The sequence below is a fragment of the Rhinatrema bivittatum genome, chromosome 8 (assembly GCF_901001135.1).
Source record: "Rhinatrema bivittatum chromosome 8, aRhiBiv1.1, whole genome shotgun sequence".
Classification (NCBI taxonomy): Eukaryota; Metazoa; Chordata; class Amphibia; order Gymnophiona; family Rhinatrematidae; genus Rhinatrema; species Rhinatrema bivittatum.
Window position 1 is genome coordinate 90,319,695 of NC_042622.1, and position 23,544 is coordinate 90,343,238.

Here is a 23,544-nt window from a genome sequence, read left to right on the forward strand (position 1 = left end):
AATCGGAAAAGGATAAATTACTGCTTACCTGATAATTTCCTTTCCTTTAGTGAGAGGTAGGTTAATCCCAACGAGTGGTTATAAACCTCTGCCATCAGATGGAGACCAAGCAAAAGCTGACGTCAAGACTATATAGTCCCGCCTCAACATCAGCCCACCATTATTCTCTGGAAAAGCCAAACTGAGGCCAAACCTGATTAAAGTTGAACATTATTAGCAACAGGCCATCATTTGTGTTTCTCAACCAACAAAACACTGAGCTCACCCAAAAGAAGGAACATATCTAAGGGCTAGAGAAGCCACTTATCAGTTATCAACAAAGAGCAGGAATCGTACTCTGCATCGCTCACCTTAAGAAGGCTAATCACTAAAGGAAAGGAAAGGATCATGTAAGTAGTAATTTCTCCATCCTTAGTGTTTGGGTAGGTCAAACGCAATGAGTGGGATGTACAAAAGCTAGTCTCGAAAAGGGTGGGAGGCTGCCAGCAGCCCAGTCAACACTGCCTGTGCAAAAGTGGCATCCTCCCTAGGCCTAACATCGAAGCAGTAATGCTTGGAAAAGGTGTGGAAAGATGATCATGTTGCTGCTCAGCAAATTTCAGCAGGCAACAACGAAGTTCTGCCCACGATATCGCCTGAGCCCTCGTGGAATATGGTCTAATCTGCTTCAGTAAGGCCCTTCATCTACCATATAGGCTGCTATAATTACCTCTTTAACCCAGCAGGCAATCATTGCCTGCATCACTAGTGCTCCCTGCTTACTTCCACCATGCAGCACAAACAGGCAATCAGACTTCCAAACAGTTTTAGTCATCTCCAAGTAGCACAGCAAATGATGTTTGACATCCAAGGAACACAAAAGGGGTACTCAGCTTCCTCTCTGTCCCTGTCCAAGGCAGGCAGAGAAATGGACTGATTCAAATGAAAGTCCAAAATCACTTTGGGCAAAACGAAATGCACAGTCCAAAGCTAAACTGCACCGGGGTTATATGGAAAAAAAGCTCAGAGCAGGAAAGAGCCTGCAGCTTAGAGACCAGACGAGCTGATCAGATTGTCACCAGAAAATCTGTCATCACAGTAAGCAGCTGCAAGGAAAGGAGTACACACTGGTCGAAAAGTCGGACCTGCCAAGAACTTGAGGACCAAGTTAAGATCTCACAAAGCCACCAGAAACTGCAATGGGGTCGAAGAAATTTAACTCCCTGCAAGAAACGGGACATGTCCGGATGGGAAGACAAAGGCCCTCCATTGATCTTCCCTTGTAACAAGACAGTGCCGCAACTTAAACTCTGAAGATATTAAGGGCCAAAACTTCAAGCAAACCGTCCTGTAAAAATTCCAAAATCAAAGGAATATCCACCTTGAGCGGTTGAGTACCTTGCTCAGAACACCAGGCCTCAAAGACCCTCCAAACTCTAATGCAAGTTAGAGAAGTAAAACATTTCCAGGCCTGAAGAAGCGTGGAAATTACAGAGGGCGAATAACCATGCTTCAACAGCTGGGCCCTTTCAATGGCCAAACCGTAAGAGAGAACCGACCCGGTTCCTCGGGCAGAATGGGCCCCAACATAACAAATCCATGTGAGACGATAGCCAGAGGGGACTATCCACCGGAAATCTCTGGAGATCGGTGTAACATGGCCTTCAAGCTGGCGAGGAGACTATTGTGGTTGAGAAACTAGTCAGCGGATGTTTCGTTGAAAGCTCAGCTTGGTGCGCTCCCTTTTAAGGACAAGCTCCTTTTTGGAGAAGACTTGGAACAGATGATAAAGCAGCTTGGTGATAAGGTGCACATACTACTGAAAGACAAACCTAAGGGGGCCAAAGGTTTTCTGCCTGTTTGCTCTCCTTTCAAGGTCAAAGGCATTTCTGTCAGAGCAGAGCTCCGGGCGCAGGCTAGAGACAAACCTCGGGGAGGTCTCAGTCCTGGTTCCAGTCCTTTTGAGATGCAGAGTGAACCGAGACGCTGCTGGCCAAGGGCCTAACAGAGCCAAATCCACATAATGAGGTGAGGCCGAACCCATTCCTCGGTCACAGTCATCGGAGGTCGGTTGACTCTTTTTTTACAAGGAGTGGGTCAAGTTCACGTCGGACCAGTGGGTTCTAAGTGTGATAGAAAGAGGCTATGCTTTAGAATTTGCTCGGCCTCTTAAGAAATCTATTCATTGTATCTCCTTGCGTTTCGTCAAGGAAGAAACCGATCATTCAAGAGACCATCCAGAAACTGTGGATCCTGGGGGACATTGTTCCCATTCCCCGGGAGGAATGGGGGACGGGATGTTATTCCATTTATTTTGTGGTGCCAAAGAAGATAGGAACATTCCATCCAATTCTGGACTTGAAGAAGGTGAACGTGGCTCTCAAAGTTCCTCGTTTCCGGATGAAGACGCTCAGGTCTGTCATAGCAGCGGTGCACAGTGGGGAGTTCTTGGCTTCCTTAGATTTGACGGAAGCGTATCTGCATATTGGGATCCGCCAGAATCATCAAAAATACCTCAGATTCATGATTCTCGAAGAACATTTTCAGTTTTGCGCTCTTCCGTTCGGTCCAGCTACTGCTCTGAGGACTTTCACCAAAGTGATGGTGGTGGTAGCGGCAGCTCTCAGAACGGAGATTCATCCATATCTGGATGACTGGCTTATCGGAGCGAAGTCGGAGGAACCTTGCAGACAGGCGGTGGATGAGGTTTTGCACTGCTTGAGGACCTTGGGCTGGGTTGTGAATCTGGCCATGAGCCACCTTTTTCCTTCTCAGGTTCTGGAGTTCTTAGACTTGTGCTTTGATACCCATGTGGGCAAAGTCTTTCTCATGTAGGAACGGATCATCAAGCTGCAGGCGCAAGTTTGGAACCTGTTGGAAACCTCAGTGCCCAGGATCTGGGATTATTTGCAGGTCCTCTGTTCCATGGCCTTGACCTTGGAGCTCATCCTGTGGGTATTTGCTCATATGAGCCGTCTAAGGAAAGCATTGTTATCCTGGTGGGATACAATGTCAGAGCAGTTTCATTTTCTGCTGTCGCTTACAGAGTTTGCCAGATCCAGTCTTTGGTGAAGGCTTGGCTGGGACCATCTGGGGTGTGGGGCGGACCTCGAGGTGCCTCACTAGATGGTAGTGACTACCAACACCAGTCTCACCATTTTGGGGGGCGGGGGGAGGGGGCTGTCTGACAGTCCTAGTTGGTGCAGGGCCAATGGTGAGTGGAGGAAGCGGCTTGATCTATCAATCACCTAGAGACAAGGGCGGTGTGATTGGCTCTGGAGAGGTTTCTTCCCCTTATGCTCAACTGGGCGATCAGAGTCCTGTCAGACAATGCAACCTACATCAACCGTCAGGGAGGAGGAACCAGTTGCTCTAGAGGTGAAGATGCTGATGACCTGGGTGGCATATAATATATCATAATCTTTATTTATTTTACAAAGAAAATATTTCTCAAAAAATTTTTCTTTAAAAATTTTCAAGACACAAACCCAAGGAATACCCTCCTAAAAATCCCAACCTATACTCACATACCATTCATACTCCCTTTCATACACATATTCTCTAAAAACCTTATTTTCCCAACATCTTTTCTTATATATTAAAATTATTCAAATATTTACTCTCATTTCCAAAACGAATTTTTCTATAAGCAGAAAAAGATTCTTATTACAATAATTTGTCATAACTGCCAAATAATCACATTCTTCACTTTATATCAACAGTTATACTCTTCTTATACTCTCTTCATCCTCCCAATCCTTCTATATCCTCTTCATCCTCTCAACATGTTTCGCCTTTTTACAGGCTTCTTCAGGAGAGCATAAAATATTTTTCTGCTGATAAGCCTCCAACGTATTCGTATAGTATTCCCATACAGGTTTCATCTACAACAATTAACAATTTTAAGTGAAAAAAATCTCGACAAACTTTATCCAAAAAATCATCCTTAAATGACATTTACAAATTTTACCTGTGCGTCCAAGAAACACTTGAGCGCATTTACAGTTGCGTTCCCCGACTCTCACTCTTCAATGTTTCTCAAAGGAGCTCCCACAGGACAGCCGTTCTTACGGTATATCCTGTGCTTCATTCTCTTGTTACCTACGGCGAATTAAATCAAATAGCATTTCCCAAAACCCTCTATATTTCCCAAGAATTTTATCTCAAAAGAAAAGAGAGAGAGAGATATATGTTTAAAGAATAAACAAGACTTACTTTACCAACTCTGAAAAAAGACGCCACTTCCACGGCGTTCAACTGCCATCCACCATCAAGCGAATCAAGGGGATAAATCGACTCCTCCCCTCCTACCTCTTTTAAATCCCTCATAACCAATCAGAACAACCCAATCTATATCCGCGTCACTACCTACTCCCCGCGGTAATTTAAAGGGACTATTTCTTTCACATATCATACCACCAATTTCCAACCACCTTAAAGGGACAATGCTTCACCTCCCCAAACATACCCGTCACACATTTTATTTTATGTAACCAAAGACGCACACCCAACAACCTAGAAACACGCAATCCAGTCAATTCTATCATTCAATCCGTTTGGCCATAAAGATTTTAAGGAAAAAATCCATCTCTGCTCCACTCGCAACAACATTTTGTTTAATTTGCCACCTCGTCTGTTTTTTATCTCTTGGAGGTGAAGCATTGTCCCTTTAAGGTGGTTGGAAATTGGTATGATGATATGTGAACAAAATAGTCCCTTTAAATTACCGCGGGGAGTAGGTAGTGACGCGGATATAGATTGGGTTGTTCTGATTGGTTATGAGGGATTTAAAAGAGGTAGGAAGGGAGGAGTCGATTTATCCCCTTGATTCGCTTGATGGCGGATGGCGGTTGAACGCCGTGGAAGTGGCGTCTTTTTTCAGAGTTGGTAAAGTAAGTCTTGTTTATTCTTTAAACATATCTCTCTCTCTCGAGGTCCACCCCGCACCCCAGATGGGGCTGTCCTGTGGGAGCTCCTTTGAGAAACATTGAAGAGTGAGTCGGGGAACGCATCTGCAAATGCGCTCAAGTGTTTCTTGGATGCACAGGTAAAATTTGTAAATATCATTTAAGGATGATTTTTTGGATAAAGTTTGTCGAGATTTTTCTCACTTAAATTTGTTAATTGTTGTAGATGAAACCTGTATGGGAATACTATAAAAATGAATACGTTGGAGGCTTAGCATCAGCAGAAAAATATTTTATGCTCTCCTGAAGAAGCCTGTAAAAAGGCGAAACATGTTGAGAGGATGAAGAGGATATAGAAGGATTGGGAGGATGAAGAGAGTATAAGAAGAGTATAACTTGATATAAAGTGAAGAATGTGATTATTTGGCAGTTATGAAAAATTATTGTAATAAGAATATTTTTCTGCTTATAGAAAAATTTGTTTTGGAAACGAGAGTAAATATTTGAAGAATTTTAATATATAAGAAAAGATGTTGGGAAAATAAGGTTTTTAGAGAATATGTGTATGAAAGAGAGTATGAATGATATGTGAGGATAGGTTGGGATTTTTAGGAGGGTATTCCTTGGGTTTGTGTCTTGAAAATGTTTAAAGAAAATTTTTTTTGAGAAATATTTTCTTTGTAAAACAAATAAAGATTATGGTATATTATATGTCACTATATGTTTTTGTGTTTGGAGTTTTGTGATATATTATTGATTTGCCACTGTACTTGTATCATTTAGAAGTCCTGGGTGGAGCAGCATTTGGCATAGATAGTGGTGTTGCACATAACGGGGTCCGACAATGTGCAGGTGGACTATCTCAGCTGGCAACAATTGGATCCCAGAGAATGGGAGTTATTGGCAGAGGCAATGTCCCTCATTTCTCGCAGATGGAGCATGCCTCATATGGATCTGATGGCAACTCAGAGGAATACCAAGGCACCGCGTTTCTTCAGTCACTGAAGCACGGAGCGGAGGGGGGTCGATGCCCTGGTGCTTCCTTGGCCACAAGACATTCTGATCTACTTGTTTCCTCCATGGCCCCTGGTGGGCAAAGTGATAAGGAGGATAGAGGTCCACCCAGGAAAGGTGATTCTCGTGGTCGCAAAGGCCTTGGTTTGCAGACCTGGTCAGTCTAGCAGTGGACAGCCCCCTGTGGCTGGGCCTTCTACTAAATCTTCTACATCAGGGCCCTGTAATTTTTAGATCAAATGGATTGTTTTTGTCTAGCGGCTTGGCTTTTGAAAGGAGGCAATTGAGGAAGCAAGGTTATCCAGATGATGTTATTTCTACTCTGCCACAAGCTCTCAAGACCTCTACTTCCTTCGCGTATCTCCGGATTTGGAGAGTCTTTGTGTATGGAGCAGGGGGTTGTTCCTCTGCGAGCATTGGTGGTGCAGATTCTGGCCTTTTACAGGCTTAACAAAAGGTTTGGCCTTTAGTTCCCTGAGAGCGCAGGTGTCGACCCTGGGCTGCTTGCGAGGCAAGGTTCATGCAACAGCCCTAGCTGTTCATCCGTATATGGTGGTTTCCTTCACGGGGCAAAGCATTTGCACCCCCCTGTTCATAATTTGTGTCCTTTTTGGAGCCTTAACTTGGTTCTCAGGGGCATGTGTGAAGCGCTGTTTGAGCTTCTTAAGAGGGCCACATTAAAAGATCTGATTTTGAAGGTGGTTTTCTTAGTAGCGATTTATTCAGCAAGAAGGGTGTCTGAGCTTCAAGCCCTGTCCTTTTTGCAGATTTCGGATTCCGGAGTTTTGCTAAGGACAGTTCCATCTTTTCTGCCGAAGGTGGTTTCAGCGTTCCACTTAAGTCAGTCAGTGGAGTTCCGGCCTTTACAAATCTGGAGATTGATACGCCTCATGCTAAGGAATTGAGATCTCTGAAATACATGACTTGTAGTTGTTGGTTGATGCCCTTGAGATCCAGTATGGGCCAAAACGACCCTTCCTTCTTGGACACGACAAAATAAATGGAATAACGGCCCTTATTTCGCTGCGATTTGGGAATGGGAATCACTGCTTTCAGAATCAACAGCGGTTGAACTGTCACTTCCACTTCTACCCTCTTCTGAGGGGAGCTGCATGGAGACTATGAAGGCATCTGGAAGAATGCGAAGAAATTCTAGAGCACAGCTATTCTGAACCACTTTGAGAACCCACTGATCCGAAGTAATCTGGGCCCATTTGTGATAAAACTGGGCTAGAAGACCACCTATCTCCCACACCAACAGGTGAGCCCATAAACCTTCTTTGGGAAGGCCGAGGGACACCGCCTCCAGAGCCTGTATTCTTTCGAGGACCTCGAGGGCAATAGGACCGAGATCTGCAGAAAGGATGGAATCTCTGGGAAAAACCTCCCCTATAAGTCCGAAAACGCTGGTAGTCTCGAGAGCAGCCACTTGCCCAAGAAATCCGGGAAACTGGCTTCTTATTCTGCAGCAAAAGCGGGACCTAGAACTCTCCCCATTTACTTGCCATTTTTTCCAATTCACTTCCAAACAGAAGTGAGTCTTTGAAAGGCAGCTTAGTCAGACTAGATTTTGAATTAGTATCTGCGGATCAATTCTGCAGCCACAACTGTCGCCTGGCCGTAATAACTGAAGTAGTTCTTCTGCCAGCTGGGCATACCAAGTCACAGCCTGCATCAGCCAATGCAGCAGTTCCCAGTTCTACTATAGGTCCAAAATCATACCAAACGCTGCCAGACTCTTGACAAAGCTGCAAGATAGCCCGAACTACCAAGGCGCAACAAAAAGCAGTTTGCAAGTTCATTATCACTGCCTCAAAGGCTTGCTTCAGGATAGCCTCAATCCTTCTATCCCGAGCATCCTTCAGAGCCGCACCTCCCTCTACTGGGATGGACATTTCATGACAGAACACACCAAGGCATCCACCACCTTAGGGAAACACAACTGTTCTCTGGCCTGCGGATCCAAGGGGTATAAACCCGCTAAGACACATCCTCCTTTAAAGGACGCTTCTGGCACATTCCATTTCAGATCAATCAACTCCTGGATTGCATCCAAGAGGGGAAAGAAACAAGAAGCCTTGCACAGGATGACCAAAATAGGATCCTGCTTCTGTGTCCCCAAGGAGTCAGGCCCAGCCACTCCAAGGGTCTTCAGGTCTGAGATATCAGACCCAGCAACTCATCTGTCTGAAAGAAACGTAGCAGAGTTCTATATGGCTCCAAATCTGGGGGAATATCCTCTTCCTTACCAGAAGAGTCTCCACCATCATTATTGGTATCATCCTAATCCACCTGTATTTGAGCTCTGTCAGCCTGCACTTCGCTTGACCATGGAGACAGGCGGAGGAGCACTCGGAGTGCCTGGACCTACCTTAGTAGAACTGCAGCTTCAGTAGCTCTGCAATCCCTGGAAGAATTCCACCCAGGAAAAGGAAGTGGAGTCCATTCCAGGCCCCATAGGCCTGAACCTGACATCCTGTGAGTCAGTGTCTCCTGAATACTCGACCTGCGGACCAATCAGGGGAAGACACACCTCTGCAGTATCTCCCTCAGTCCCACTCCCTTCAAACCGAGGAGATGGTCCATTATTGGCAAAATCAGAAGGAGGCAAATCTCCCCAAGCATCCAGTTAGCTCTGACACAGGCTGAAAGAAAGCTCTGGCTGAATGGCTCCGATATGGTAGGCAGCAGATAGATAGGCGCTCAGATTGTTTCGCAGCGGGCGCCACGCCGTAAGCGCAAAGCCCAATGAAGGCTCACGCTTAGCTTTCCCATGAGTACAGACGCACCTAATATGGGTGCACAAGATATGCATCTAGAAGGAAGAACACCCAATTGCACGCACAAAACGAGAATGGGCACATACCCAGATGCACAAACGCGTGCCGACAGTCTGCAGAAAAAAAAAAAAAAGTGCACAAAAATACCCAATGGTCTACTGCGTGCCAAAATGGGAAAGGCCTGGAAACGGGGCCTAGACAAATGGCTGCTCAACCCACAGTGGCCTGCACTCTCTCCTTACCTCACAGAACTCCCCAGAGATGTGAGCAGGACAGCAGAGGAAAACATTCTTCTCTTGCTGTCTTCCTGTTGCTGACTTTTTTTCCCCCCCAAAATTAAAATCTTTTACCTGAGCTCAGCCCTTCCTGGCTGAGATTAGGAACAGGTCCTGGCTACATGGAGGGAAAGGGCTAAAACCTTCACCGCCTAGCCTCTCTTGGCCTGCAACCGCTAATTGGAATTTAGGTCCATGCCAGACAAAGCTACTGGATTGAGGCCGCCCTTTACTGAGGGAGGGACCGCACAGTATCAACTCAGGAGGCAAGCGGTGCTACAGAGACTTCTTTTTTCTCTTTTTTTTTTTTTTTTTTAACTCAGAGGCAATCCCCCGAAGGAAAATGCATATCCACCATCTGTTGGAGATAGAGAATACTGGGGGCTAATGTCGGAGCAGGACTATATAGCAGTGACGTCAGCTTTTGCTCCGTTTCCATCTGCTAGCAGAGGTGCATAACCCACTCATTGGGACTGATCTACCTGAATGCTAAGGAAAGTAGTTTTTCACTCAGCGCAGGAATTTGTTGCCAGAGGAGGTGGTGAAAGCCGTAAGCATAACTGGGTTTAAGAAAGTTCTAGACAAGTTCCTGGAGGAAACCATTAGTCATATAGATTAGGGAAAGCCATTGGTTATCTTTGGTTATGAGCAACAAGGATTGGATCTATTCTGTGAGATCCTTCTGGATTTGTGTGACCTGGATTGGCCACTGTCGGAAACAGGATGCTAGGTCTGACAGACTTTTGGTCTGATCCAGTATAGTATTTCTTATGGCCGATGGCTATTAGCTTTATGGATAAGCAATTTGAGAAAACAGTAGCTTTGTTCACAGGGTGCAGATAATTTGGGTAAAACTTACCATGTAATGATATACTGCATATGCTCGTTTCGCAGGGTTACTCTTGTTTGGCCACCGATAGGCCCTCCAGGGATTGTGCTCTCTGCAAAAACATAGGCAAACAACACTGTTAACTGCTTCCCATGTAAAGGACAATGCTTTTAATAAACCATGCTAGAGGGTAGTAACAAATTGGATTACAGGGTGGAGTCCAATGGGAAATGGAGTGTCTGTTTTCAGAGAGGGAATTTGCTTAAGAACACACAAATGCAGGACCTGTCAAGACATGACTGTCATATTGTTGATCTTACCAAATCCCAAACATGGAATAACTGCTCTTTCTAATGTGATACTAAAGTTTAAAAAGGATCTAAAAACCTGGTTGTTTGGGAAGGCCTACACGGAGGGAAAATGAGGTTAGCACTTAACATTCATCTATTTTAATAACCCCTTAGTTCTTTTACATACACTATTTTATAGTAAAATGTTTTATGCTACTCCTTTTATCTTTTATTTTACCTCGTTAATTATGTTTTATGACTAAGTTTATTATTTTCCATGTATGCTTTTATTTTATGTATGTCTTTTCTAAAAAAATGTAAACCGTTGTGATGGCATGTCTGAAAGAAAACTTGACAAATAAATAAATGAGGCACTAGACAAAAATCCGAAGAACAGAAGGAAGCCAGAAATGTTTCATCTCTTAACATGACTTGAGTTTTCTCAAGCTTCAGCTGCATGACTGACCATTTCTAAAGTCATGGTGGTCAGCAGTACTATGTGGCAAGGCTGAGGCATGGAGATAACCCAGCATGTACAATAGCAGCAGGACAGAGGGGTGGAAACCTTTTCAAGTGGTAGTTTCTGGTTGTCACTGCACATCATATCCAATAATCTGAGCAAAACCTGAAGGGTGGAACAGCACCCAGCACCCAGATAACAATCCTTTCACACTGCCTTCTCTCACGACTCACTCAGGTCTGCATCAACGAAGATCGGCTCAGCTCCCGTGACCCGTGCCATGACCTCCAAGTCACGGTAATGCCAACGGTTCCTGGCTATGTCATTTTCTGGCACAAACGGCTTCCGGGTTTCTGAAAGTCTAACAATCCCTGTGAGGTCCAACTCATCTGTGCTCTAGAGGAGGTTAGCAGAAGACAACTGGGATTAGGTCCATGAGCAGCTTATATCCACATCATCTAGGAGGCAATGACTGGGACAGAAGCATCCTGTAGTCAGTGCCCAGTTTTTTTTTTGTTTTTTTTAATCTACAAGATTTTTCCCTTTTCCCCCTTCCTCCTCTTATCAGTTTCAAGACTCTTCCTACACTCAGTCTAAATACTGAAGCACATGCTGTAAAGGCATAGGGCACAATTAATTCCAATGCTACTATGAGACGAGTTCCCTAAAAGCAGTACCCAACTTCTCCATTCCATCAGAATGGAGAAGTGCCCCCAAATCCAGACAGGCAGAGTTTCAGGAACCTAAGCCATAAATGGGCCTTGCATCTCCTGGCAGTGTAGTTCTCTGACCCGTCCCACAAGCAAACTACTCCAAAGATAGAGTTTCAAACCATGACCTTCAGGTCTTGCTTCTGTGACATTCAGGACTGATACAAGCTGAGGGAGCTGCTCCCCTGGCAGTCTTTACCTTCCTCATGTTTCTCCCTTTCTTAAAGTTGGCTTTGGTGTATTCATGTACCTGTCCTTTCTTTCTTCTGTCTGGATTCATCTTCTTTCGAGGGACAAACCCTCTGTTCACTAAAATTGTGATGCTGCAATACCAAGGGAAAAGGCAACAACATATGAGTAGACATTATCCTGTGAATTTCCTCTGCTGCATGCACAGAGGAATCAGGTTTCAGAGTGTGTGTGTCTTCAGCATGATCTAATGCTATTCTTAGAACAGTACTGATATATTACCCCCCCCCCCCCCCCCCACAGCCACATCACAAGCTGCAACAAGCTCAGCCATGTCAGCTGTGACTGGCAGGAAGGGAGGGAAGAAATGCCTTTAGAGCACTAGAATTTGTTCAGTTCACAACCTGCACATCAAGATCACTTTTTGTCAAGAATGTTGGTTTGGATTCATTAATTGTGTATTAAGAACATTTTATACTATTTATTTATTTATTTTTATATACTGACATTCCTGTAAAAAAGTACAAATCATATCGGTTTACAATGAAACTTCAATTTCGCTCTAAGGCGGTACATGGAACAATGAGGCCAGTTAACAGTAGAAACACTAAACACAACCTAAAACTCTAGAGCAGTGATGGCTAACCTATGACATGCGTGTCAGAGGTGACACGCCGAGACGTTTTTGCTGACACGCGCAGCGTTTCATGGACTATCGGGAATGTTTTTTTTTAACCGGCTGCGCCGAGCCTTTTTTTTCCAGCTGCGCCGACCCTTTAAATTTTTTTTAGTATCCCCCCCCCCCATATGCCCCCGGGCGCAGGGAGGCTCATGCGGCACAGCGATAGGCAGGGCCGTGGTGAGGCTCACGTCACCACGGCCCGAAGACAAAGATCGCATTTAAACGCGCTGATGCTCTTCCTCCTTCCTGCCTGTGCGGCCCCGGAAGTAATCGTTGCCGGAGCCGCGTGGGCAGGAAGGAGGAGAAGCATCGGCGCGTGCAGAAGAGGAGCAGCACTTGCGCCTATGGGCTGCCGCGAATTCCAAGTCGCAGCGGCCCAAGAAGAGGAAGAGGCCCAGGCCCGGTAGCAGGGCCGCCGCGGCCCGAGAAGATCAGGGCCGCTGCAGAGCCCATCCTGCGGCGACCCGCGAAGAGGAGGCCCAGAGGTGAGAGAGAGGCTGAGGGTCTGTAGAGTGTGTGCGTGTATGAGATGAGTTGAGAGATTGTGTGTGAGAGTGAGGACCTGAATGTTTGCAGAGACAGCATGTGAGAGCCTCTGTGCGTGTGAGATAGAGAGAGCATGTGCCAGTGAGAGACTGTGTGTATGAATGATTGTATGAGAGAGAGCATGTGCCAGTGAGAGACTGTGTGTATGAATGATTGTATGAGAGAGAGCATGTGCCAGTGAGAGACTGTGTGTATGAATGATTGTATGAGAGAGAGCATGTGCCAGTGAGAGACTGTGTGTATGAATGATTGTATGAGAGAGAGCATGTGCCAGTGAGAGACTGTGTGTATGTATGATTGTATGAGAGATAGCATGTGCCAGTGAGAGACTGTGTGTATGAATGATTGTATGAGAGAGAGAGCATGTGCCAGTGAGAGCCTGTGTGTATGAATGATTGTATGAGAGAGAGAGCATGTGCCAGTGAGAGCCTGTGCTTGAGACAGCATGTGGGAGTGAGAGATTGTGTATGAATGATTATATGAGTGAGAGCCTGTGACAGTGAGAGCCTGTGTGTGTGTGTGTGTGTGTGTGTGTGAGAAAGAGAAATGCTTGTGAGAGAAGAAGATGGAGAAAAAAACAGAAAAAAAGACAATATAAAAGGAATTGGCAAAAAAAAAAAAAGAAAGGGAAGGTGGAAAAAAAAAAAGCCTGTGACCTACCAATTAGAAAACTAAGATCAGACAGCAAAGGCAAAAAAAAAAAATTACTTTTTAGTGATTAGCACATGTAATCTTTGGGAATGTGCAAGAATAGCACTTTCTCTACGTATCTCACAATGTACGAGATCAGCATGGAGAAAGTGGAAGCCCATGGGGCCTGCACAGAGGAGGCAGCAGAATGGGCTTCAGTGTCAGTAGCAGCAATCGGCACCTCCCCAATAGCCATGTGGCAGCAGTGACAGTGGCAGCAGAGGAATGAGAGAGGTTCCGAGATTGCTGGCAAAAGAGAGGGGGGTCTGCCTTTAGTGTGTGCATGTGTATGAATGGGACTCTGCCTGGGGTGTATGTGGGTGAATGCATGGGTGCCTGCCTGGGGGTCTGTGTGTGCGAGAATGAATGTGTGCATGCCTGGGGGATGGGGAGGGAGTGGTGTGAAAATGAATGGGAGCCAATAAAAAAAACTGAAGTGTACGAAATACCAACCTTCAATTGAAGATTTAGCCAATCTAAATTCAGCAACAAAAAAGTCACTAAGCAGGTAAGGTAAAGAATTATTTGTTTTTGCTTTATTAATAAATACAGTACATATATTAAAATTATTACTTTTTGTTATTAATTAGAGCTACAAATATCACAAAATTATGGATTTTTCTAGAAGTGACACACCACCCACGTTATGCTCGGTTTTTTTTTATGAATTTTGACACACTGAGCTCAAAAGGTTGGCCATCACTGCTCTAGAGACTCATTTTAACATAATCTAAAACTCATGAAACTCGTATTAACAGAAAATACAGTAAATAATATAAATAAATCAATATAATTGATGTGCATAAATAAGCTCAGGGGACGGAGGTACAGAGGAGAAGGTAGAAGGGGGGAAAGAGAAGGCAAGGAAGAGGAATGCAGTGTCTAGCAGGAGGGAGGGAATGGGAGAGTTAGGAGAAAGGCGAGGGGGGAGAGTGACTAGATGTAGGATTTGCTTGGGAGAGATCGGCAGGACAAAAAGCCTGGAATAAGCAATGCACTTAAAATTTAAAGGTAGTGAGGTGCAGGAGAGAGAGCTGCCAATACAAGTGGAACACTGACAGAAGAGGGAGAAAGCAGCACACATCCCCCTCAAACTTAGTGGTCACTAAGGAAAACTGGCCAAATCCTCTGGTCTCTCAGTTTTTGTCATTGAGTTGGGGACACGTCAGAGCTTTATTTTCCCTAGAGCGACGATTCCCTGCTGCTGCTTTTCCAGTGCCATTTGAGATTCTTCAGCTCACACAGGCACTTACCCAAGATCGGTGCAGTAGAATGGGGTGATGATGTTGGCTCCACTCTCTATGCTGGAGGTCAGCCGTCCAGCATCTCTGGCCTCCCGCTCAGGGTCTACCAATGTGCGTGGGACAATGTAGAGTTCCTTGGAATGATCAAAGTAACCTCTGATTGTCACTGGCCGGTACTCCAATGCTGCGAGCTCCATAGGGCTGCAAACCACAGGGAAAGACAAGTGACAGCAAACTGGGCTAGTGTCAACAAACGAAATCCAGAAGTCAAACTGTAAAATTCTCACTTAAGAATATAAGAACAGGTCAGATTTGTTTCCCCAGGCCAGACTACATTTCTCTACGTAATCCAGGAGGGGTGAAGGACCAAAAGGGATCAACATAAGCAAATTGAGACAAGGAAGATGGTAAACCTTTTGTATATATGATAATAAAACGGAGGCGGTGTGGTTAGGATGCACTAACCAACTGCTCCTATGCTACTTCAAAAATTCTGTTATGTGAAAGTGCCATGGCATAGGCCCTATGAATCTTGTAATGCCAGAGCCTCAAATCACAGTGCACTAGTCACTGGCTGACTGGCAATGCCAACAAGCTACATATGTCACTAGTGCAAGCGGTCCGTGTGAAAGGGGAAGGAAGAGGGGGCATGCAGATCATACTCTGAGGTTAGAGGGACAGGATCAGCTGTGACTCTGGCTTCAAGATCTGCAATTAGCTTCAATTTCCATTTCCGACGCTGCACCTAGCAGAGAAAGGGAACAAGTGCATAATGAAAAAATATACTTGAAAGCCATAAAACACAGACAATACATGGAATCATCTCTCTTCAAAGATAATGTATAAGGCTCTGTGAGGGGGGGGTCTTTAAAACAGACAGTGCTTGTTCCATCATGGGGAGAAAAATAAAGGTAAAAATAAAAAAGTCTTTCATTATGAACCAGAAGAATCACTCTTTACTAGTTTTTCTTAGAGCCTACCCTGAGGAAAAAAAATATCTTCTGCTGTGGTAGATAGTAATGGTGTCTATTCCGTATTTTATTTTCAGGGTGGGAATGTCCCTCTATCAGCTTTAGGCTTTGGTATCTCTCATTCCTCTTCATCCTGCCAGACCAGGCTCCACAATGCATTTTGTCCTCCTACCAGCAGACGGAGGCAGTGACCTACATATCTCCCCTATATAGGCTGGGACAGCAGGGAAGAGTCCGTAGTTCTCTGCCTCCAGCAGATGGTACATATAGCTAGTCCAGCAGGAAGAGGAGGAAGTGGTGAAAGAGAATGTCCTCCCTGAAGTTGATTTCCTTAGGGATAGCACGGCTGCCCTATGAGGAAAGGCTAAAGAAGTTAGGGCTGTTCAGTTTGGAGAAGAGAAGACTGAGGGGGGGATATGATAGAAGTCTACAAAATCATGAAAGGACTTGAGCAAGTTAATGTAATCAGTTATTTACTCTCTCAGATAATAGAAGGACCAGGGGGCATGCCTTGAAGTTAGTAAGTAGCTCATTTATTTATTTATTTATTTATTTATTTGAGTCTTTTCTATACCGGCATTCGCGAAGGGAATCGCATCATGCCGGTTTACAAATAACAAGGAGTGAACAACAATAAAATGATAAAAAACATTAACAAGTGCTAAAAGAAGGGAAAATTGCAGTTACAATAAAACAGGGACATATTTCAACTTGGAACAGAAGAAAAGGAGATAGTAATTTAACAGTGAAGAATAACTGGGAAAGCCTGCCAGTTTAAAAGCCTGCCAGTTTAAAAGCCTGCCAGTTTAAAAGTTTGCCAGTTTAAAAGCCTGCCAGTTTAAAAGTTTGATTTAAAACAAATCAAAGAAAATTGTTTTTCACTCAGCGCATAGTTAAGTTCTGGAATTCATTGCCAGAGGATGTGGTTACAGCAGTTAGTAACTGGGTTTAAAAAAGGTTTGGATACGTTCCTAGAGGAAAAATCCATAAACTGCTATTACAGAAATTAATCAGCAATAGTAGCTTGTGATTTATCTAATTTGGGGTACTTGCCAGGTACTTGTGACTTGGATTGGCCACTGTTGGAATCAGGATACTGGGCTTGATGGACCCTTGGTCTGACCTAGTATGGCATATCTTATGTTCTTATGACAGCCCTCCTAGGGTTGCTCCCCCCCCACACACACACATTGCCAGACTATCAGGCCTGAGGCCTTGCATTTCCCTTTACAGCAGCAGAGCTGCTTACATTTAAAAAAAAAATGAGCGAGAAGCACCCTAACTTCAGAACCGTACTTCCACCTCCTGAAACAGCAGGAGGAGGAAGTACCTGAGCTGCGGGGCCTGGCATATCCTGAGTTTTGCAGGATCATTTTACTGGAATTACGACGGCTCGAAGAAGGAAGCCGCGATGGAAGGTGATGGCGCGGAAAGCCCATCGGGGCAGTATAGCTGAATGAGCCCAACATTTCTTGCAATTTTAGAGCAGGAAAACGCATCAGATAGCCACTCGATTCATTCCTCCGGGGCGTCAGAAAAAGGAGGAGGGGCCAAGTGAAAGAAGTTGTACGAATGTGAGGACAGTGAATTCTCCACAGAGAGTTTGTGCTAATCATGCACAAAGCATACTGCCAGATGAAGGGCAAGACTGCTCAGGCAGGGAGCCTCACCGCAGGGTCCTCCGAGGTAAAAGACTCTGCGGGACAGAAGCAGAAGCTAGAAGTAGAAGGAGAGTCACTCTGAGGGAAACAGAGGACCAAGCCTCAGAGGAAATGGGCAACTCCTCCCAGGAAGAGGAAGGAGGGACTGGGGCTGACCTGGAGGATTCAACAGTGAGACTATTCAGGGCAGAGGAACTAGGGGCTCATTACCAAGGTCTCACAATTCCCAAGGCTAGCGGAGGAGCAGCCTTGGGAAGCAAAGTCAAAGGGCAATCCTAACCTCACAGGAATTAAGAAGCCAGCTAAGGCTTTCCTAATCCAATCAGATACCATGACATGATAACAGCTGAGTGAGCCTCCCCAGAGACAAGATTAAGAAATAGAAAAAATATGGAAAACTGTACGCGATGGAACAGGCGAGGAAAGATAAATTTCTTTCCCTTGCCAAGGTGGATGCGGCAGTATCGGCAATCTCAGAGACGACAATTATCCCAGCTGAAGGGGGAGCAGCCCTAAAGGACCTTCAAGATAGAAAGAAGCAATACTCAAAAGAAACGATAAGTCATCTGGACTAGCATCGCGGACAGCAATCTGGGGGGCACGCAGCAAGGACATTGCTTTGCTCAGTGCAGCAGGCCCCACAGGGAGGAGATGGAAAAGATTGCTGACACGCTGTAGGATTTAATAATAACAGCAGCAAAACAAGCAGTAATGAGTGAAGGCCAGTAGAGTGCTGTGGTTAAAGTACTGGGCGGCGGACTCAGCCTCACAGGCCAGGTTCAGCATGCTTTCTTTTAAAGGGAAGTTACTCTTTGGAAAAATTTAGTGAAGAAACTGGAGGAATCCAAGCCACAAAAGTTACCTGAGTGCAGGAACAGAAGAGTGGCAAAAGGGGGCCCTGGGAGGTAGTGGCCCAGAGATAGCCAGCAATATAGTTGGTTGAGACCCCAGAGCAGTAGAGTCAGACTGGTAGCATGGAGCAGCCCTTTTGAGGTGCTGGGCATAGCACCGGCGACACGAGCAAGAGAAATCAGCACTCTAGTAAAGGGGCCCAATGATGGTATGTGGGCCCACTCCACACTCCCATGAGTGTAGTACCAAGGATCAGTCCAGACAGTGGGTTATCTCCCCCTTTCAGCAGATGGAGTCAAATAGAACTTTGAAGGATGCTTCCTTATAAGGTAGTGCACCCTCTACTAATCCTCAGTATGGAGTATATCAAAGCAAAGAGGAAAATCAGGATGGATCAAGAACAATAGAATTAAGTAACAAATAACAGTGTGCCAAAGGCACAAAACAGTGTCAAACAACAAACTTGCAGAATGAACCATTAACCAGCCAAAGGAAAAAAGGCACTGAAAATAATTTGAACAGAGAGGCAATCCCAAACCCAATAAAACAGTCAGGGAGGGCTTCTGGACTGATCCTTGGTACTACAGGAACGAAAATTAGCAGGTAAGGAATAATTTTCTTTTCCCTGTACGTACCAGGATCAGTCCAGACAGTGGGATGTACTAAAGCTTCCCTACGTAGGGTGGGCCCCGGAAAGCCCTGCTCGAATGACCCTAGAGCCAAAGTTGCCAAAAGTAGGTGACTGTATGTGTAGACGATAATGACGAGCAAAGGTATGTAATGATTTCCAAGCTGCCGCTCGACAAATCTCCTGGATCGAGACTGATTGCATCTCCGCCCAGGAAGCAGCCTGAGCTCGAAGAGAATGGGCCTTGACACCCGCCGGAGGTTGTCGACCCGCTCCAATGTAGGCCACCGAGATCGCCTCCTTCAGCCAGCGAGCAATGGTAGTTTTCGACACCTTGGCCCCCTTCCCGGACCATGCCAAAGAACAAAAAGATGGTCCGACAAGCGAAAATCATTAGTGACTTCCAGATAGCGAATGAGGATAAGCTTGACATCTAGCTTGCGTACATCCGCCGATGCATCCGCTGAGAAGGATGGAAACTCTGATTCAAGTGGAACTCTGATTCAAGTGGAACTCTGATTCAAGTGGAACTCTGAAACCACCTTGGGCAGAAAAGCAGGCACAGTGCGCAAGGAAACTCCTGAATCCGTAAAATGAAGGTAGGGCTCTCTGCACGAGAGTGCTTGAAGCTCCGAGATTCTGCGGGCAGAACAGATAGCTACCAGGAAAACCGCCTTGAGAGTGATATCCTTGAGGGTTGCGGAACGCATGGGTTCGAAGGGTGGACCGACCAAGATTCGGAGAACGAGATTGAGACTCCACGAAGGATAAGGAGCGTGGACCGGGGGTTTCACGTGCTTCACCCCTGAGGAATCGGATGATATCCGGGTGAAAGGAGAGGGAAGTTCCCTCTCGTTGATGAAGTAGAGAGCCTAGGGCAAAGCCTTGCACTCTCAGCGAGTTGTAGGCCAGACCCTTGTCCAGTCCCTGTTGAAGAAAAGATAGGATATGAGCCACCCTGGCGGTCCGTGGTGACACAGGTATGGAGGCACACCAGTTCTCAAAAACTTTCCATACCCTGATATAGGAGATGGAGGTAGACGTCTTTCTAGCCTTGAGGAGGGTCAAAATAACGGCCTCTGGGTTTCCACGCTGTCTCAGCCGGCGCCTCTCAAAAGCCAGGCCGCAAGACAGAAGCGATCGGCCTGGGCAAAAGATACCGGACCCTGATGCAGCAAGCGTGGAAGGTGACCCAGACGAAGAGGTCCGTCCACTGCAAGGTTGATAAAGTCTGCAAACCACGGATGACGGGGCCATTCCGGCGCCACCAGCATTCCCGGACCCTGGTGGGTCTCGATTCTCCGGAGCACCTTGCCCACCAGAGGCCAAGGGGGAAATACGTAGAGGAGAACGTGAAGGGGCCAGGGAAGGACTAAGACATCCACTCCCTCTGCGCTGTATTCTCTTCTGCGACTGAAGAACCGAGCTGCCTTGGCATTCCAGGAGGTTGCCATGAGATCCAGATAGGGGGTCCCCCATCTGTGGAACAGGAGATTCACCGCCTCCTCTGAGAGTTCCCACTCTCCGGGATCTAGATGTTGACAACTGAGAAAAATCGGCTTGAATATTGTCTACGCCTCCGATGTGGGAAGCCGCTAGGCGGGAGAGATGAGTCTCCGCCCATTCCATCAACCTGTCTGTCTCCCGAGAGACATGCCGGCTCCTCGTGCCCCCTTGGCACTGCATGATGGACGAGAGGTAGGAAGCGTTTCAATGCCAGACTGTACTGCTCTGCTCTCCAAGCGACTGATCAGCCAAGTTGCTTGGGACGGCGTCCACTTCCCTTGCGCAGAACTCATCTGACTCACCGTACCCCAGCCAGAGGGACTGGCGTCCGTCGTGACAATTACCCATTTCGGGATTTCCAAAGGAACACCCTGGAGAAGATGAGACAGGTTGAACCACCATGAGAGACTGTCCTTGGCTCCCTGCGGGAGAGGAAGGATGGCTTGGAAGTCCCAAGACACTGGCTTCCAGCGGGAGAGCAAGGCGCGCTGTAAGGGATGCATATGTGCAAATGCCCAGGGGACCAGATCGATGGTGGAAGCCATGGATCCCAGGACCTAGAGGTAATCCCACGCCGTTGGAAGCAAGAGACTGATGAATCGCTGTATCTGAGCTATGAGTGTATGAGCCCTGTCCGGGGGCAGAGACATCTTGCCCAGCGCTGTGTCGAAATGTGCCCCCAGGAAGTCCAGAGACTGAGATGGAGAAAGGCTGCTCTTGGCGAAGTTGACCACCCAACAGAGGGAGTGAAGAAGCGTCAACACCTTGTCGACTGCCCGGTGGCCTGGACTGAGGACTTTGCCCGAATGAGCCAGACGTCAAGGTATGGGTGCACCAAGACTCCCTCCCTCCGGAGAGCGGCAGCTACTACTATCATTACCTTCGTGAAGGTTCGAGGAGCAGTCACAAGACCAAAGGGTAGAGCCTGGAACTGGAAATGCTGTCCCAGAATCTTGAATCGCAGAAAACACTGATGTGCTTGGAGGATGGGAATGTGTAAATAAGCTTCCATTAGATCCAGGGAGGCCAAAAATTCTCCAGAGTGTACCGCCGCTATCACGGAGCGCAAGGTTTCCATCCAAACGTGGGGAATCTTGAGGACCCTGTTGACCATCTTGAGATCCAAGATTGGGCAGAAGGAACCTTCCTTCTTGCGGACTACGAAGTATACCGAATAATGTCCCCGGCCTACTTCCGGGGGGGGGACGACACCAGACAAATCGCTCCGAGAGCCAGAAGCCTGTCGAGTGTCTGCCAGACTATGAGTTGTTTCTGGACTGGGCCACATGGAGAGAAGAGGAACCTGTCTCTTAGCGGCCGAGCAAATTCTAACGCGTAGCCGTGTCTTAGAATATCCAGGACCCACTGATCTGACGTTATGTTGACCCACTCCTCGTAGAAAAGGGAGAGACGTCCCCCTATCCTGGGGATCGGGGAGTGGGCCGGCATAGCTTCATTGTGAAGACTTGGAGGACGTCCCCTGGGCCAGACCAGAGCGGGGCTGTCTTCGGGCACGAAAGGACTGTTTGAGATCGAGAGGACAGCTGACGAGGAGCTGCAGTCCTTGCCTGGCAGAGACGACGTTGATTCCTGAATCGGCTTCTAGTGGAATTAAAAGACCTAGAAGAATGAGGGCGATCCTCTGGCAGTCTGTGTACCTTATTCTCTCCGAAGGACTTGATAATCTGGTCCAGATCCTCCCCAAATAGTAGCTTGCCCTTGAAAGGTAGGGATCCCAGCTGCGACTTGGAAGAAGAATCCGCTGACCAGTTGCAAAGCCAGAGGAGGCGTCTAGCCAAGACTGCAGAAACCATAGATCTGGCCAATACTCTCAGAATGTCATATAGAGCGTCTGCTCCATATGCTAAGACGGCCTCCAGGTGGTCTGCCTGAAGTGCTTCCTCAGGAGGCAACTCCTGGGAGCTGAGCAGCTGTTGAAGCCAGCGGAGGCCTGCATGCTGAGCGAAGGAACTACAAACGGCTGCCCAGACCCCCAGGGCGGACACCTCGAAAACTCTCTTAAGATAAACTTCCAGCTTTCGATCTTGAAGATCTCACAAGGCTGCACCACCCGTTACTGGAATGGTAGTTCTTTTCGTCACCACTGAGAATTCAGAATCTACTTTGGGAACCTTAAGAAGCTCCAGGAAATCATCCGGGAGAGGATATAGCTTATCCATGGCTCTGCCGACCTTGAGGGAGGTCTCCGGAGAATCCCATTCCCTGGATAACAGTTGAAGGAACGTGGGATGGGAAGGAAAGGACCTACACGGCGGACGCAGACCAGCCAGAAGGGGGTCCCCTTTCTTCGCTGGTGGATTAGGCTCAGGCGGGTCCTGAGGGGCCTCAATGTCCAATTCCTGTAGGATATGTGGAATGAGGGGGTCCAGCTCATCCCTCTGGAAGATCCGCAGGACTCTAGGATCATCCCCTTCCAATTGAGCCGTAGTTGAAGTTTCATCCGGATCCGGGTCCTGCTGAGGAACAGACCCCCCGCAGAGGGATGTACCAAACGGACCCTCGGAGAGCTTGAGGTGGTCGGAGATACCCCTGGTCCTGGGACCGCTGACCCTTGGGCACTCCCTACGGTCTGGGCATTTCCCAAGACCTCAGTGGAATCAGCCATTCTGGGTACCTTAGGAGGAGGAGGTCCGCTTCAGTCCTGCTCTCTCTCTATCCCTCAGCGACCCACAGATAGAGGCACAGAGGAATAACGCCTCTCTGTGCCGGTTGCCCCAAGGAAAAGGGCATCTCAGGGGCAGTGGGTCGGATTGCAGCCACAGGGGGAGAGGTCGGCACCACAGACTTACACCCCGGAGAGAGGAAGAGAGGAAATAACCTGTCAAAAGGAAATAAAAACAAACTTACCCCGACAACAGAGATGGGAGGGGTGGGGAGAGCTGCAAATAGTACTGCCTACAAACAATAGAATGCTCCCACTAAAACAGGAGTGGAGGCTACAGGAAAGCTCTCCAAATAATTCCCTCAGAAAATTCAAAATCCAAAGATTTTTTTTTTTTTTAAATTAGACTTGATAAATCCAAAGAAAGGAAAGCTGAGGAAAATAGAGAAAATTCCTAAAATTGCTTTCTAGTCATCTCAGTGGGGAACGAAAGCCACCACTGTCATCTGCTGGAGTCAAGAGAATACTGAGGATTAGTAGAGGGTGCACTACCCTATAAGGAAGCATCCTTCAAAGTTCTATCTGACTCCATCTGCTGGAAGGGGGAGATAACCCACCATATGGACTGATCCTGGTATGTACAGGGAACAGCAGAGTTTCAGTATTAAGGTGTTGGCGAAAGCCGAATTGATTTGAGTATTCTAAACA

General features: G+C 46.7%; 1 protein-coding gene across 3 annotated transcripts in view; it reads right to left on the reverse strand.

The window, feature by feature from the left end:
* The window catches only part of LOC115096483 (surfeit locus protein 1), a 39,886-nt gene that overhangs the window by 1,671 nt on the left and 14,671 nt on the right, over positions 1-23,544 (reverse strand). For 2 of the 3 annotated variants that reach the window (XM_029611150.1, XM_029611152.1), the window contains 5 exons: positions 15,258-15,340; positions 14,605-14,796; positions 11,444-11,567; positions 10,768-10,930; positions 9,815-9,896 (listed from right to left, as the gene is read on the reverse strand). In XM_029611150.1, coding sequence (XP_029467010.1) covers positions 9,815-9,896; positions 10,768-10,930; positions 11,444-11,567; positions 14,605-14,796; positions 15,258-15,340 — 644 coding nt within the window. The remainder of the gene's footprint in view (positions 1-9,814; positions 9,897-10,767; positions 10,931-11,443; positions 11,568-14,604; positions 14,797-15,257; positions 15,341-23,544) is intronic. The other variant, XM_029611151.1, reaches the window with a different exon arrangement.